This window comes from Chanodichthys erythropterus, chromosome 23, assembly GCF_024489055.1.
Source record: "Chanodichthys erythropterus isolate Z2021 chromosome 23, ASM2448905v1, whole genome shotgun sequence".
NCBI lineage: Eukaryota > Metazoa > Chordata > Actinopteri > Cypriniformes > Xenocyprididae > Chanodichthys > Chanodichthys erythropterus.
Window position 1 is genome coordinate 12,018,590 of NC_090243.1, and position 18,006 is coordinate 12,036,595.

Here is an 18,006-nt window from a genome sequence, read left to right on the forward strand (position 1 = left end):
CATCCATCCACCCATATTTTAATCCAGACAGCAACTATCACCTTTCATCCATCCACCATCCATCCATTCATCCATCCATCCAATTTTAATCCAGACAACAACTATTGCTTTTTATCCATCCATCCATCCATCCATCGTTAATCCAGACAGCAACTATTACTTTTTATCAATCCATCCATCCATCCATCCATCCAATTTTAATCCAGACAGCAACTATAACTTTTTTATCCATCCATCCATCTATCATCCATCCATCCATCCATCCATCCAATTTTAATCCAGACAGCAACTATAACTTTTTTATCCATCCATCCATCTATCATCCATCCATCCATCCATCCATCCATCCAATTTTAATCCAGACAGCAACTATAACTTTTTATCCATCCACCCATCCATCCATCCCTCATCCAATTTTAATCCAGACAGCAACTATTACTTTTTATCAATCCATCCATGATCCATCCATCCATCCATCCATCCAATTTTAATCCAGACAGCAACTATTACTTTTTATCAATCCATCCATCCATCCATCCATCCAATTTTAATCCAGACAGCAACTATAACTTTTTATCAATCCATCCATCATCCATCCATCATCCATCCATCCAATTTTAATCCAGACAGCAACTATTACTTTTTATCAATCCATCCATCCATCCATCCCTCATCCAATTTTAATCCAGACAGCAACTATTACTTTTTATCAATCCATCCATGATCCATCCATCCATCCATCCATCCATCCATCCATCCATCCATCCATCCAATTTTAATCCAGACAGCAACTATTACTTTTTATCAATCCATCCATCTATCATCCATCCATCCATCCAATTTTAATCCAGACAGCAACTATAACTTTTTATCCATCCATCCATCCAATTTTAATCCAGACAGCAACTATCACTTTTTACCCAATAAAGAGCAAAAAAGTCAGCAAACACACACACGCCTACTTTTGACGCCACGCACACACACGCGTGACGCCCCCTTCATCCAGCTCGCTGTGGTCAGAGAGAGCAGCTCAAGCCAGTGTCGTATCCTCCTTCCAGTTCGAGCAGGAGCGCTGTTTTCCCAGCTCAGTTCACTTCAGTTCTCCAGCGCAGCCATCGGCTCACCAGCCCAAGTTTACGCACAGGGATGCGGGCGCGTGGAGCCGCCTGAAAATGGCTCTTTTTAGGATTTACTCTTTCCTTGCTCCTTTTCACATATTAGTGTTGTGTCAAGCCTTGAGGAATTATCCGGATAATGAAGGTAAGGCATACAATCGCTGTCATATTCGTGCGCTTTGGATGTTCATGGATTTCGTTGGACTTTGCGCCTATTAATCATTAATGAATTAAGGCAAATGCAGGCACAATTGTTTCTTTCCCGGAGCAATCGCTTTAAAATAGAATGTTTTAAAGACAGGAGTTAGAGTTAGAATAGAAAACATTAATATACGTTGTCGTTATTCATGATGATCACTACTCTCTGCTTAAGCAACAAAAATGTTATCGTAGCAACATTTAACGAGTTTGAAAGGAATGAAAACAAGGATGTGTTTTTGACCAAAATATCTAATGCTGCCCTAAAAGCTCATTTTTAGGACTCTGTTTTTGGTAGTTTGTCTTCAAAACACATCTTAAGCGGCTGTCACAAGTGCTGCATATAATTATGGTTTATATAAATAAATCCTAATAGAATTCAGAGAAATTGTCAGTTCTTTAAGACAATTCAAACTGTATTCATGTGTTGTGGATTGATGTGCATTTAGCATTGCCAGGGATGGTTTGGACAGGCAATGCCATGAGCAATGACAAATGGATGTGAGACACTTATTTGCTTAATTAAACAATTAATTAGGAGAGATCAGAGATAGTTGCTCCCACTGAGACTTTGTGCTATTCTAACCTCGCCAGACCCATATATCAAATTTGACCCTTGAGAGTGATCTAACTTCTTTGAAACTGTCATCAGCCAAAGTTGCTTTATAAGTGAGGATATTCAATAAGAAATAGGTTTGATTTTTTACCCCACCTTTCAAGTGACCCAGTAACATTTGTGATTTAAAAGATTAATATCTTAAATAGAAGGATATCAGGCATGATTTTCAGACTATATGTTCAAGGATGCAGGATGTCAGTTTACAACTGACTTATTTAACTCTGAGTCTTCAAAAATCAGACAATAAATTAACCTCACTGGATTAAAACGGGTTTACTCTTCATTGTTATAAGATTAGGATTAAGCCACCCATTGTGTTCTTGTCAGAAGGAAGGTTCAATGGTGGGTTTAATACACATTTAGGCGGAATCTATCAGATAGGATTTTGTGCAGAGCATTTAGACATGATGTCTTTGGCTGACTGAGGCTTTGGGAAATTACACTTTGCTGGGATTTGACAATGGGAGTCAAGTCTACATAACATTATGCAAGGTTTGCTATATCAGTTTGTTCATTAGCATGTCTCAATAATTATTAGATTTAAAATAAATACATCTTTCAGCTTTACATTGGGTTGTCATTTGTGAGGATCTAAATTGCATGTTATAGAGGTGTGCACTTCCTCTAACCACCAGCTGGTGGTATCCCTGAGGTTATTTTACAATGGGTTTCTGTGAATGTTTGTGTTGTGTGAGCAGATCTACATCTGTGTTCCAGTGTTGATGAACTGTTCATTAACTTCTTGTTCTGCAGTTTTTGTGTCTTGTAAGCATTTTCTACATTAAGGATGGTAGACATGTCCCATATCGACATATGCTTGAGATCTGTCTTCTGGCTAAACTAAAACGCATCAGCACATATTTAATGTTAATGACTACATTGGTTTTTCTATTCAGGGTCCAAATGACTGACTTCCTCAGCACATTTTCTGTTTTTGGAAGACATTACTGCAGCGTTTGGATATTAACACCCCTCTGGAGATAATAAAGACCAAGATGTTGCAGAAACATTTTTAAAATCACTAAAAAAAGGTTCATTCACGCAAGCTGAAACTTTCACCTTGTAGTAAAAACTGTTTATCGATAACAGTGTTTCTCAACTGGCTGGTCGTAGACCAAAAATGGGCTGAAGTTCTGTCCTGAAACAGATACAAAAAGAACTCTAAATCTAACTGTAAAAACTGTCAAATTAACTGATTATAATGTTAATAATTTTGCATATTGTTGGGTGTCAGCAATTTATGGTAATATACATTTACTTCTGAATGGCTAACAGTTCTGGTGCAGTGTTGATTTAATTGTAAAATCTGGATGCTGGATCCAAATGATTTGAGAACCACTGATCTAGGGTTGTTTAACTATTTGTAAATTTAAAGCATAGTACCCAGTGACAATCTTTTACACTGTATAAAGATCTTTTCATTTTTAATAAGTGCCTTCTGCTGCCCTCTTGTTTTTCTAGTTAGCGCTAAGGTCCCCCTCATTAGCTCGTCCTTTGTGCATGTTCTTATAGCATTTAGTGACGGTTTCTCGTCTGCTTTTGTTTCCCTCCCCGGCACTCCGGCAGGGAAATTAGCATGAGAAAACACACTTTTTATGTTCAATTCAGCTGTGCTCAGAGGCTCTGTTTTGCTCTCGTTCTTTCACTCTCCCTCTCACCATCTCTTAGCTACTGCTTGAATTTGCATCTTTCTTGTTTGAGGGTTGTCTGAGGAAGTCTTGTTGATTAGTATAACCTGTGGCCTTCTTTTTGTTTTCCAGGGATATTGGTTATTTTTCTTCTCTAGTTGGTAGAAAGAAGGTTGTATACACTGATACTTCAAGTTGGTCGCCTGTTATTTACTTAAATTAAGATACATTTAAAGATCTTAATTAGTTGCAACAGTGCTGCCATTCTGTACCTGCCATGCTGTTTATATTACTGAACGTCTCAGTTTAGGTTTGGAAACTTAGAGTTAGCATTACAAAAAAAAATTTGCATGGTGATATGAGATTTAATGGATTGATCTGATGTCCAACCTCTGTTTCCAGCCCAGGCTCATTGGAAATATGCGCATGTGGCAAAATTTCTGCAAAAAGATATTACGTTGCTTCTTGCACGTTTCACAACACTTTCAAAGAGAAATATCCAATGAGTGGCACTAAAAGCGTGTTGTTATGTTTTTATCCGAGACAGATGAATGTGAATCTGGCAGCACTTTATAATGTTGGTTGCTGTATGGAAATAAACTGTCTGGTAAGTGGTGCTAAAAGGTTATTGCTTTCTGTATTTGAAAATGAAATACCACCTACACTAACCCCTACTATAAACCTAACCGATAGTTCTAACAAATGCAAACATGCGATAAAAACGCATTTGCTGAAGCAACTAAGACATTTTAGCTTGCTTTTACAAGTCTTCAAGCTCTCTTTTTATTGTGACCTGTGTTTCACGGGAGTGATACTGCAGCGCTCCTCATTACAAGTGCAATGCTGTACCAGATGAGGTACAAAGCAAGTTTACTATGTCAGAAAAGACATACAAATGGAGCAGGGTTATGTGATGCAATCATAAAATGTATTAGTTTACAAATCATGCACTATGTTAAGAGTGTTTTTAAGGTCAAAACATAGTATTGTGTAGGGAATTGCACAAAAATAAGTATTTATTAATCAATATTCTGCCCATGTAATCATAATTTGTATAAGTTAAGTCCTCCATTCTTCATTTCAGCTGGAAACTGGGTCTTTTTTTTTGTCCACAGGCCTTAATAATAATAAAAAACAAAGATATGACATCCAAAGTATGTAAGGTAGTACAACTAAATCTCTTTTATTGAATCCAAAAGGTTTTAATTATATTTTGCTACATATAAAGGTACAGTATTTTAAAGATTTTGAACTGTCAAAAGGTCATTTTAGTTTAACTGTCCAAAGGTAAATACAGCGATTTCATTTGTGATTAAATTATCTTAAGATGTAATAAATGTATATATTTTTATACATCTGGCAGGATTTTATAACATCATATATCAACAAATATGCAAAATGGTATTAAAATTAGGTGTAGAAGTTGTTGCTTTTGTTATGAGAAAAATGAATGTGAAAAATTAATTTTAATGTCATTCAAAGTAACCAATATATAGGGACCATTTTGGATCAAGTCATGTGGACATTATTATGTGACAGGATGTGACATCATTCAGACACCTGCAAAGGACTACATGGTAGTGAAGCAAAGTAACTAACTCTCTCTTAACTATTTGAAAAATTCATGTTTTCACTTGCTCATACGCATGTCCCGAAACATCAGGTCATTCGGTACAACTGTTATAAAACATGGAAAATGTTTTAATATTTTAAAAACTTGTACTAAACAAAAAAAAGTTTGATTGTCCTTTTGTTAGCTAGCTAGGAAGATATCAGTCTGTTAGCATTGTTTAAAAATATCGTCATTCAGTATAACCAAAAGTGTCATTCGGTAAAACCGAAATTTTGGTTATACTGATTGACTTTTTTGGTGACAAATTTTGTCCATCTTGTAAAAAATGACAAAAACAGTGTTAATTGATTATAAAAACAACATAATCTCATTGTTAACACTTAATAAAACTTCATAATTAATTATATCTCCATTGTGTTTTTTTTTTTTACACTTTTAAAAACCTTATTCCTCAATGACCCATATATGTGTAGTTATAAAAATGTAGATGGAGGCACGTATTTCCAATGAGCCTTGATTCATTAATTCAGTTGAATCAGCCAACTCAAATTCCCAGAGCTTTTTTATCTGCAACTATGAGTCAAAACCATTAACATGAGAGCTATTACTATTTCTGTCTCCTGCTGTTCTGAATGGCACACCCTAGACCTTATCACCCCCGGCTGCATCCCAACTCTTGCAGACCAGACGGCTCATGCGTTAGAACGAGTCTCGATGCCTGTGGCATTTCAAGATGGAGGCACATGAGTGCTTTGTATTAAGCTGGAGAGCTGGGTGCATTCTGCTGGGTTACATGCCATGTGAATCTCCTGAATGAGGCGATTCATTATTGCTCTGTTTACCTTGACTTGAGCGTATCAGTGTCATATTGCATCTCACTGTGTTTATCGCAGAGCTGGTGGAAAGGAGAAATGTAATCTTAATATATTCTTCCTTGTCTTTTTGAAGGGGTAGTTCTTTAGAAAATTCTGCCATTATTTATTCACCCTCATGTATTTGAACTGTTATTGTCTTAGCAATGAAATTATGAGTCCAAAACATCATTAGAGACCATTGACTTTCAATGTATGGACAAACAAACAACTGAGACATCTCTAGAATATAATTATGTTCCATTTCAATCTAATATGAACCTTTCCCTTGTCAATCAGAGGCAGAACATCAACTTACATCCCACCTTTCCTTTAGGGGTCAAAGGTCATTGTGTTTTATCATCCACGCTTTTATATGAGTGTTTTGCGTGTTTGCATTTAGGACATTTTCGCTGTGGCAAAGTAATGAGACTTGATTAAAACAGATCCCTTGTGTGTTCACATGCACAAGACCCTTTTAGCCGACAACAGCTTTGATCTGTCCTCATTGTGCGGCCCACTTCCTCACCTTCATTAACATGCTCTCTACTCTCTGTTCCCATACTCGGCCTTAATGTTTTTTAATGTCTGAGACGGTGTAAATTCTGTTGTGCGTATCTCATTAACAGTACTACGCTTATCACTGATGGTCTGCTCTCCAGGGAGTTTGAAGCTCGTGTGCTATGATTCCTGGGAGGTTTTATTAGATTGGACCCCTGCATTTCGTTAATGTAATGCTTAATTGCTCCGAGACTCATTCCGAATTTGAAAATGGCTGTTGCATGCATATTAAGACAAGCTTTTTTCCTTTGATTGAAGTTAAATAAGTATGTTAAAATAAATTAAATTTGTTTTATGAAATTTGCTCATTTGGGATTTAAGCCAAACCCTAACCCTAAGTAAACTTTGATGCCTAACTTGAACTAATTATGCTTTAGAATGATGCCTCAAATTGTGTCTACACAACAAAACAGCATTTTAACAGGATACAAAAAAAAAAAAGGACCACATTTACTTCATTATATGGACAAAGAATAAGCAGACACTTGTAAAAAAACTTTTGAAAGAAAGTCATAGTCAAGTTTAGAATGATGAGGGGGAATAAAGGAATTTTAATTATTGGTGAACTTTCCCTTTAAAGGGATAGTTCACACAAAAATGAAATTTCTGTCATTAATTACTCACCCTCATGTCGTTCCACACCCGTAAAACTTTCGTTCATCTTCGAAACACAAATTAAGATATTTTTGATGGAATCTAAAGGCAGGAACATACTAAGCCGATGGCGACAAACTAGTGGTGACGAAAGCAGACTGCAGGGTTGGCTCAGGTCGGCAGTGTCTGGGTCCAAAGTTGCCCTGACACACCAAACCAACGCTTGACAGCCGACGGCCAAGTAGCACGTCCGTTCTGCGCCTGCATAAGATGAAATGCCTTTCCGTACCAGCAGGTGGCAGTAGCTGGACAGCCAATCAGAATGATCAGATGGCCCAACGGACCGATGAGCTCCGACGCCGATTCAACATGTCAAATTGGCCGAAAAAAAGCAGACGAGGACCAACTTCAGCCGACGGTGTGGAACACACTGAGAAAACGTAGTTGGCCGACGAACAAAAACTGCCCAACGGCCGACCAATGGCTTGGCGTGTTCCTGCCTTAAGAGTTTTTTTGTTATCTCCCATAGAAAGCAATGTAATTACCGTCATTCAGGGTCCAGAAAGGTGTTAAAGACATCGTTAAAATAGTCAATGTGACTACAGAGGTTCAACCTTAATGTTATGAAGCGACGAGAATACTTTTTGTGTAATACTTTTTTTTTATAAAGTTGTTATTTTTGTTTTGTTTTAGCGCACAAAAAGTATTCTCGTCGCTTCATAACATTAAGGTTGAGCCATTGTAGTCACATTGACTATTTTAACGATGTTTTTACTGCTGGACCTTGAATGTGGTAATTTCATTGCTTTCTATTGAGGATAAAAAAAAACCCAACTCTTGAATTTCATCAAAAATATCTTAATTTGTGTTCCAAATGTGGCGGGGCGGTGTAATTCTGAGACACAAGCCCAAGGTTTTGTTCACTAATAATGAAGTCCGACTACGCCACCCTAAGGATTAACCCCAGGGAAAATACTCAAACCACCCAAATTGGGGAATATAGCACACAGGTTCGGTTCCCTCAAAATGAGGCCAGAGACATGAGTATAAAAAAATACAAAAATGTTTATTAATACAAAAGTTAATTAAAATACAAAACAATGAATCACAGAAAAATACACGAAACCCCACTTCAAACACAAGAACACAAATTACAAAAAGAAAAAGATATCAAACAAAACCAACTTGAGGTAGTATGTATTTGTGTATGTATATGTAAAACAAAGACGGAGTAATACCAGCAGGGGCTGAGGTTCCCAACGGCTGGGATCAATGTAGAGTTTGGTTTCACAAGAGCACACTTCCACGCGCACACACACCCGTGCACTCTAATCACACTATCAAACACTCAAGGTGTACACCGCACACGATGAAGGAGAACCACCACCACAAGGAGGAAGATCAAACCACCCGTGGGACCCCAGCTCCTGCAATAAATCAGAAAGAAAATAAATAACTATAAAAACAAACTGGGCAGAAATGGCAATATAATCATCAATGCAGCAACTCCTCACATAAGTGGTATCAACAAACAGAAGTGAGGAGAAGCAACAATGTAACCAGAAAATCAGATAGTTAATCACCTGAAATTGTTACAAACACCAACTTCTATACAGTAGATCACCACACGATTTGAATTGCATTCATAGATTAAACATGCACATATCGACAGATTGTAGTTTCACAAAAAAAAAAGAAAAATCAAAGCAATACCATCAAACAAATGTCCACAAACTTAAAGAAAAAGAAAAAAGGTTAACTGATTTAACCATGATAACTAATAATAAAATAAACCAAAACGTGAAGCAGGGCACTAGAAAGGCACGTAACAGAATCAAACCAGCAGTCCCCTTTAATAAACTTTGATGACTTCGTCGGCGCGGCTGTATGGACCGCCGCTCTGTTAACAGCGCGAAGACAGCAGCAAGTGCTCACGGCAGCAAACAATCACGGCATAAACGATCACGGCAGCAAACAATCACAACATAGAACGAGAGGGAGAATCCTACATCGAACAAAAGGAGATGTTAAAAAGAGTAATATTATGCTCACCCAGATATAAATTGCCTTAAAAATACTTACCATCAGGATATCACGCCGAATAAAATGCTTCATAGGCATGGGCTTGTCACCGTCATACCCACCGCTAACACCATGGGGTACAGGAAGTCATGTATACTAAATTACACCAAAAAAATGTTAAATATACTATACTCACTTTATACTAACCACGCAACGAGCTATTAACATTGCATACCTGAGAGGCAAACAGTCATCAAAACCCACTAAGCAGCACAAAAAGGGCAGCAGCACCAGAATATAGAAACTGCACTCTAATTAAATAAACAGTTTTCAGATTATGCACGCCAACAATGTCTAAGTCACCATATTAAAACACAGCACACTTACCCACAGCCACCGTCAACACAGCCAAAACAAGAGAGGAAAACGGACGTGACGCATCCCAGGTAACAGCCAATCGGCCTTTAAATAGGAGGTACTATTCACTGATAGGCAAACACTGCTGTCAATCACCTAATCCTGTTACATTCCATCCCCAGTTTCTGCAACGTCGTCCCGACGGTGAATCAAACAAAATCCCACCTAGGGAACTCAGTTCCAAGGCCGGAACAGGGTACCAGCTGTACTACTCACTATACTGGCCACTGAACCTGCCCCCACTGTTCGAGGGAGGTGGTGCAAATTAGAGTGCTGACCTGCCGTCCTCCTCCCAGTCCTTCTTACCGTAACCTCACCTACCTCTAATGAGTTGGAAGGCAATACAACTGGCTGTGAGCCCACCTCAACCTCTGTTACCCTAGGGGTTTCCACAGCTTGCCGGACACCAGAGGTCTGAGGAAGAGAAGGACCAATGTCCTGTAGCCTCGTCCCTACCTCCAAGTTGTGGTGTCTCTGGCACTAAGACAAACAAATCCTCCTCATCATCATACCCCTCTTCCGGAGGCTGCAAAGACTCAGCCACCGGACTATCAGGCAACCCAGTAGGCAGATCCTGACAGATCTGGGCCTTCAGCAAGGACCGGTGCACATGCTTTACTTTTCCCAAATCCATGGTAGGAGCAATGGTATATACTGCCCCACCTTCCTTGGGTGCTCTCATGATCTGGTACACCACTGAACTCCACAGGTCTTGGATTTTACATCTACCCCTCACACTATGATCACGGAGGTATACCAATTGACCCTCCTTCAGTGGTGCTCCCCTTACCTGCTGGTCATGCCGAGCCTTTCGCCGATCGGCTGCAGCACCCAAACGTTCACGAGCACTCTCAAACGCAACTTGCAACCGATCCTGCTGCTCCAGAATCCACCTATTAACGCTGCCGGCCAACGGCTCTTGGACTCTGCCCAGCAAGAAGTCAACCGGAAGTCTGGGTTCCTGCCCGAACATTAAAAAATACGGGGATTCCCCCGTTGTCTGATGGGGAGTGGTGTTATATGCAAAGAGTACTTGTGGGAGGCAAAGTGGCCAATCACCCTTTTTGGAAAGCGGCAAAGTGCGCAACAGATCATGCAACGTTCTATTGAAACGTTCGCACTGACCGTTTCCGGCCGGGTGATATGGGGTCGTACGTGACTTCTCGACTCCATACAAACTGCAAAGCTGTTGAAGTAGGACGGATTCAAAATTCCGACCTTGGTCGGAGTGAATACGACCCGGCACAACGAATTTACAAAACCACTCTACCACAAGAACCTGAGCTACAGTCTCTGCCCGTTGGTCTCTAGTGGGTACTGCCAAGGTGTATTTTGTAAAAACATCGGTCATAACTAACACGTTTTCAAGGCCAGACCTTGAGGGCTCTAACACTGTGAAATCCAAGGCCAAAATTTCATTTGGCCGAGCAGCCAACAAATGTCCCATGAAACTACCAGGTGCAGAGGGGACGCCTTTGGCACACTGGCACCGCTCACACTCCTGGCACCAGCGGGTAATGTCTGCAGACATGCCAGGCCAATAGCACCGCTGCCGCACTAGCTGAAATGTGCGTTCTACCCCCTGATGCCCATGCTGTTGGTGAAGCTGGATCAAGACATCCTGTTTCATGGCTGCAGGCAATAATACCTGGAAGATTTCCTCCCCACCATCTGAGCGCAATACACGCCGATAGAGCACTCCATCAGTCTCCACTAGGCGGTCCCATTGACGGAGCAGAATAACTGCCAATCTGGAGAGTTTCTTACGCTCTTCAGGAGTTGGGGGCAACTTGCGCCTCCAAAAAACCAACAACTCACCTATGACTGAGTCTGCTACCTGCTGAGCACTCATGTCACTAATTGAAGTACAAGGAAATGAGGTAACCTGATTGACCGAGGTCACCAATCCACCTTGGGCAGCTTGCTGCAATGCCACTGGAACAGCCACAGCAGGACAAAACTCATGTACCACCCCTGTACCTGAAAAGTTTTGACGCGACAAGGCATCAGCATTGCGGTTGCTTCTCCCTGACCTATATTTGATCTCAAAATCAAATGATGCCAATTGGGAAGCCCAACGCTGCTCCATGGCACCCAACTTTGCAGAAGTCAGGTAGCTGAGGGGGTTGTTGTCAGTAAAAACCACACATTTATGGCCCAGCAAGTATTCCCTAAATTTTTCAGTCATGGCCCACTTGAGCGCCAAAAACTCCAGTTTCATTGAACTGTAATTGGATGTATTGCGCTCAGTGGGCCTAAGACTGCGGCTACCATAAGCTATAGGGCGTACTTTACCTTGTTGCTCCTGTGAGAGGACTGCCCCTAGTCCTCCATGACTGGCATCTACCTCTAAAATAAAAGGTAGCGAAAAGTCAGCATAAGCAAGCACTGGAGCTGTGGTTAACTTACCTTTCAACCCCTCAAAGCTACACTGACATTCCGCTGACCAGGCTTCAGCAAACTCCTGAACACCCTGCTTCGGCCGCTTGGGATTTGCTAGCTGAGCCACCAACCTATGAAGAGGGGCAGCCAACTTGGCAAACCCCTCCACAAACCGTCGGTAGTAGCTAGCAAATCCCAAAAATGAGCGCAACTCCGCAACACTGGTGGGACAACGCCATTGTGCAACCGCCTCCACCTTCCCTGGATCAGTGGAAACTCCATCTGAAGAGATGACATGCCCCAAATAATGCACTTCCCTTTTGAAAAAAGCACACTTCGATAATTTGGCCTTCAACCCTTCACTTTGCAAGCGGCTCAGGACTACCTCCATCCGGGCAAGATGTTGATCTACCGAGGAGGAAAAGACAACAATATCATCAAGATAAAGGAGGAGGGACTGGCACTGCTGATCCCCAAACAACCGTTCCATCAATCGTTGGAAGGTGCTTGGGGCATTACACAACCCAAATGGCATCCTATTCCACTCAAAGAGGCCAAACGGGGTGCAAAAAGCAGTTTTAGATTTGTCCCCCTCAGCTACAGGTACCTGATTGTACCCGCTGGCCAGGTCCATGGTAGAAAACCAACGGGCCCCAGCCAGCGAGTCCAGAGTCTCCTCTATACGTGGTAGAGGGAACGCATCCTTCCTAGTCTTTGAATTTAAGCGACGGTAGTCCACGCACATGCGCAGACTACCGTCCTTCTTTTTGACCAGAACAATGGGCGACGCATAGGGACTGCAGCTCTCTCTAATTACCTGAGTTTCCAACAATTGATTGATATGTGCCTTGACCACCTCATACTCGGATGGAGGAATACGCCTGAACCGCTGCCTAACAGGGATGTCATCCAACAAGGGGATCTCATGGGATATCAAATTTGTGCATCCCAAATCCCCATCGTTTGCAGAGAACACAGGCACATACTTCTCCAGTAGTGCCCTGACCTTACCCTGTTCTTCTTCTGACAACACAGATAAGTCTAACATGGCTATCTGTTCTTGCACAGTAGGGGAAACCTGCACAAACTGTGTACTCACCTTAGCTGTAACGGTCTTAACTTCTGCGACCTCCGGGGGCAAACTAATCACATCAACCTTATTCACAGTGCCAATAACAGTGCTAGCGTACAATACCACATCTACAGTACCCACATTAACTACTGGCACATAAACTGTACCACCGTCCACCCTTAAGAGAGCAGGAGAGGCTAGCAAACCTGCCGGTAGACCAGAAACTGGTGGCTCAAACAGTACTGTACCACTCGAATATTGCACTGAACAGGTTGCAGCAACCAATTTCATGGTGCCACCCAAGATGCGCCACGCCCGACGTCCCCGCACTCTAACTCGCCCTCCGCCATCTGAAACTGGCTGAACGTCAACCTGGTGGCAATGCTGTAAGGCCTGAAAAACAAAATTAGGGGCCTGTGATACCACTGGTAAGTCAAAGAGAGCTGTGCCATGCTGGCCAAAGAGCTCCCGGTAGCAGCGGCTCAGGATGTTCATACCTAACACCCCAGGAACTTCTGCACACACACCACCGGGAGGATCTCTGACCACCAGTATGCCGCAGCCTGAAATTACTCGCCCACAGAGTTCCACATCTAATTCCAAATAACCAACATAAGGAATTGAAAGACCGTTTGCAGCTCGAAGTTGTAACCAATGACACGATCTAAGCTGTTCCTGACCCCACGACCCAAAATTTGTCACAAACCAACTCTCAGTAATGGTGGACACCATAGAACCAGTGTCCACCAGGCAAGGTATCTGAGCCCCACCCATAGATACAATAAGCTGTGGACAAGTAGACATAAGGCGTGACATAAAATCAAAATCAGTTACAGTTTTAGAGCCTATCCTTTTCCCAACCAAATTGTGGCCCTGCAACTCGGTGGGAACTAGTTTTCCGACGGCTGCGCGGATGACTGTCCACCCTTCATTACGGCAGAATTCACACGGGCTGATGGTGAAGCAGATCTCCGCTCCCCATCGCAATCTCTGGCAAAATGGCCAGGTTGCTGACACCTTCTGCAAATTAAGTTAGCCTTAAATGGTCGTGAACGTGACTGAGAATTTTGAAGCTGAGCCATACTTTGGGTTAACTGATTTAATTGTTGTTGCTGCTTTCTGAGCATGTCCCGTAGTTCACTCATTTCTGACGTTACTGAACCACTACTACTATTAACATGCTGATGTCCCTGTACCCCATATTGGATGCCATAAGCGGATGGAACAGACTGGCTCCGACCACGTACCCCCAGGCATACCCTCTCTTTCCCAACGAAGAGCTTCGCTGCGAATGTCAAACAATGTAGCAGTAGGTTGACGACGCACAAATTGCTTAAGTTCACGCCGAAGAGCACAATCGTTAACATACTCAACAAACTGATCTCTTAATAACACTTCGGCGTTAGGCATGCCGTGAGGTGACTGACTTTTAACCTTTTCCAGGAGACTCATCAGGGCCAGGGAGAACTCCACCAGCGTCTCCCCATCCTGTTGTCTTCTGGAAAAGAACGACTCCTGAAGTGCTACATAAGACTTTGTACAACCGTACAATTCACGCAATACCTGAATAATTTGATCTGGATCCTCCCTCTCGTTCCTCGATCGATAACGAATTTCTTCCCTCGCCTCTCCTTCCAGATGATCAAACAAGAAAAATGCCTGATCAGCTGTAGACAGATGGCGAAGCCGCATACAGGCCTGAGCCTCCTCCACCCACTCATTGATGCCAATGCCCGACCGACCGCTAAACTTTGGGCACTTGCGATCCCGAGGAATGAAAACAAACCGCTCCGCTGTCGATGCACCAGCACCAATAAGTGGGGGATTTTCAGCCACAGGAATAGCAACATTAGATGGACCTGGCTGCGCAACAGACACTGGCTCTTGCCGCAGCCTTTCATTATCAGCTTTCAGTTGAGCTACCAAATCTCTTAACTCACGCAATTCGTCCTCCATATCTGCAACTGCACACGCAAAGAGGGACTGCTGTTGTCTGGTTCCTACCAGAAGAGAGAGAAAGAGAGAGAGAGAGAGAAAAAAAAAAAAAGCAAATATACAAACAAAACCCACGTCTCTGGACTACACAAGAGGGGACCCTGCCGACTACGCCAGAATGTGGCGGGGCGGTGTAATTCTGAGACACAAGCCCAAGGTTTTGTTCACTAATAATGAAGTCCGACTACGCCACCCTAAGGATTAACCCCAGGGAAAATACTCAAACCACCCAAATTGGGGAATATAGCACACAGGTTCGGTTCCCTCAAAATGAGGCCAGAGACATGAGTATAAAAAAAATACAAAAATGTTTATTAATACAAAAGTTAATTAAAATACAAAACAATGAATCACAGAAAAATACACGAAACCCCACTTCAAACACAAGAACACAAATTACAAAAAGAAAAAGATATCAAACAAAACCAACTTGAGGTAGTATGTATTTGTGTATGTATATGTAAAACAAAGACGGAGTAATACCAGCAGGGGCTGAGGTTCCCAACGGCTGGGATCAATGTAGAGTTTGGTTTCACAAGAGCACACTTCCACGCGCACACACACCCGTGCACTCTAATCACACTATCAAACACTCAAGGTGTACACCGCACACGATGAAGGAGAACCACCACCACAAGGAGGAAGATCAAACCACCCGTGGGACCCCAGCTCCTGCAATAAATCAGAAAGAAAATAAATAACTATAAAAACAAACTGGGCAGAAATGGCAATATAATCATCAATGCAGCAACTCCTCACATAAGTGGTATCAACAAACAGAAGTGAGGAGAAGCAACAATGTAACCAGAAAATCAGATAGTTAATCACCTGAAATTGTTACAAACACCAACTTCTATACAGTAGATCACCACACGATTTGAATTGCATTCATAGATTAAACATGCACATATCGACAGATTGTAGTTTCACAAAAAAAAAGAAAAATCAAAGCAATACCATCAAACAAATGTCCACAAACTTAAAGAAAAAGAAAAAGGTTAACTGATTTAACCATGATAACTAATAATAAAATAAACCAAAACGTGAAGCAGGGCACTAGAAAGGCACGTAACAGAATCAAACCAGCAGTCCCCTTTAATAAACTTTGATGACTTCGTCGGCGCGGCTGTATGGACCGCCGCTCTGTTAACAGCGCGAAGACAGCAGCAAGTGCTCACGGCAGCAAACAATCACGGCATAAACGATCACGGCAGCAAACAATCACAACATAGAACGAGAGGGAGAATCCTACATCGAACAAAAGGAGATGTTAAAAAGAGTAATATTATGCTCACCCAGATATAAATTGCCTTAAAAATACTTACCATCAGGATATCACGCCGAATAAAATGCTTCATAGGCATGGGCTTGTCACCGTCATACCCACCGCTAACACCATGGGGTACAGGAAGTCATGTATACTAAATTACACCAAAAAAATGTTAAATATACTATACTCACTTTATACTAACCACGCAACGAGCTATTAACATTGCATACCTGAGAGGCAAACAGTCATCAAAACCCACTAAGCAGCACAAAAAGGGCAGCAGCACCAGAATATAGAAACTGCACTCCACAGCCACCGTCAACACAGCCAAAACAAGAGAGGAAAACGGACGTGACGCATCCCAGGTAACAGCCAATCGGCCTTTAAATAGGAGGTACTATTCACTGATAGGCAAACACTGCTGTCAATCACCTAATCCTGTTACACAAAGATGAACGATGGTCCAGTGAGCATCTTACTCATCAGCGTTGTTCTGAGAAACGAATCTCTTTAATCACTCTTAATTATAAAGGGTTTTTATGAACCATAAGCTCAAAGGTGACGTCATCCTCTTCGGGTGCGGCTCAGTTTAATCTTTCTAATTATGACTTGTGCTGTTGTGTTGTTGTAACCTGTTTCATGCCCTCTTGGGATTTGATGTCCAACATGGGTGCAGGTTTATTGCTTTTGTGCAACTCCTCACACACGCACACATCCACACTCACCGCTGCGGCAGGTGTGGTCCGGGCCGTGTCTGTGCTTCTAATGAGGCATCCCAAGTGTGTCTTCCCTGCTGTCTTCCACTAACTAACACACACGGGTCACCATTTCATGCCACGTCTGGCAGCAGTCTTTTTACAGCTCTCATCATTAAACAGACCTTGGCATGGAAAGTCAGTCGTGCCTGACACACATTACACATGTTATTAGATTGGCAAATGGCCCTTGTGTTCATTGTAATTCACAAGCTGATGTGCTTCCTGTCCAAAGATGATGTTTTCTAGATTGTCAACTTGTTTTGGTAAAATAAATACTGTTTTCACAGTCTAAAATACATACAATATGCATACAATTTAAATACTCAACTGTAATGGCAAGAGATCCATGCCCAATTTTAAACTATGAAACTTGTATTTACGATAATTCCGATGTGAAGGCAGCATAAAAACAAAAACCTCCATCCACTTGTTTTAACCCATCCACATAACAAGCTTGGATGCACATAAATATGCCTGCTTAGAAAATACCAAAACATCTTCATTCACACGTGTTAAACAGGTTTGTCAGTGGACATCATGAGATCTCTCATGGGTGTCAGGCTGTAACTGGATGGCTGTTCTTTTGGGCATTGAGTCAGATGAGTGTGATGGTTTGTGCCGGACAGGCTGGATCTCTGTGGCAGGTCTCATCAGTCAGTTGAGGCAGAATGGAGGCTCTTTTACCACCTCCCTGTAGAGCAGACCTCTGACTCCACATGAGCAGTGACTGACAGGAACTGCTGACTGCATTTCAAATACACTCCACCACTTCTGTCAAGACAGCTGTGTGATACCAATCTCTTACAATAGATATGCTTTCCGTGCTTAGAGTGGATGCTGTGGAAACCGAGATATCAGTCTTTGCAATCCCTGTGTTTTGTGATTCAGTCACCCTAGAGTCCTTTTCTTCGAACCATACAAGTGAACCACATTACAAATGTAGACGACTTA

The 18,006-nt window shown here is 41.9% G+C and overlaps 1 protein-coding gene and 1 long non-coding RNA gene across 2 annotated transcripts in view; one reads left to right on the forward strand and one right to left on the reverse strand.

The window, feature by feature from the left end:
* The first annotated feature begins 1,113 nt into the window (after positions 1 to 1,113).
* ek1 (eph-like kinase 1) overlaps positions 1,114 to 18,006 on the forward strand; it is an 86,607-nt gene continuing 69,714 nt past the window's right edge. Inside the window, exon 1 of the mRNA XM_067378664.1 lies at positions 1,114 to 1,260. Coding sequence (XP_067234765.1) covers positions 1,173 to 1,260 — 88 coding nt within the window. The 5' untranslated portion in view covers positions 1,114 to 1,172. The remainder of the gene's footprint in view (positions 1,261 to 18,006) is intronic.
* LOC137014318 (uncharacterized) lies at positions 14,287 to 16,706 on the reverse strand. The gene is made up of 3 exons (XR_010893839.1): positions 16,528 to 16,706; positions 15,511 to 16,448; positions 14,287 to 15,032 (listed from the first exon to the last, which is right to left on the reverse strand). It is a non-coding gene; the product is annotated as an uncharacterized lncRNA (long non-coding RNA).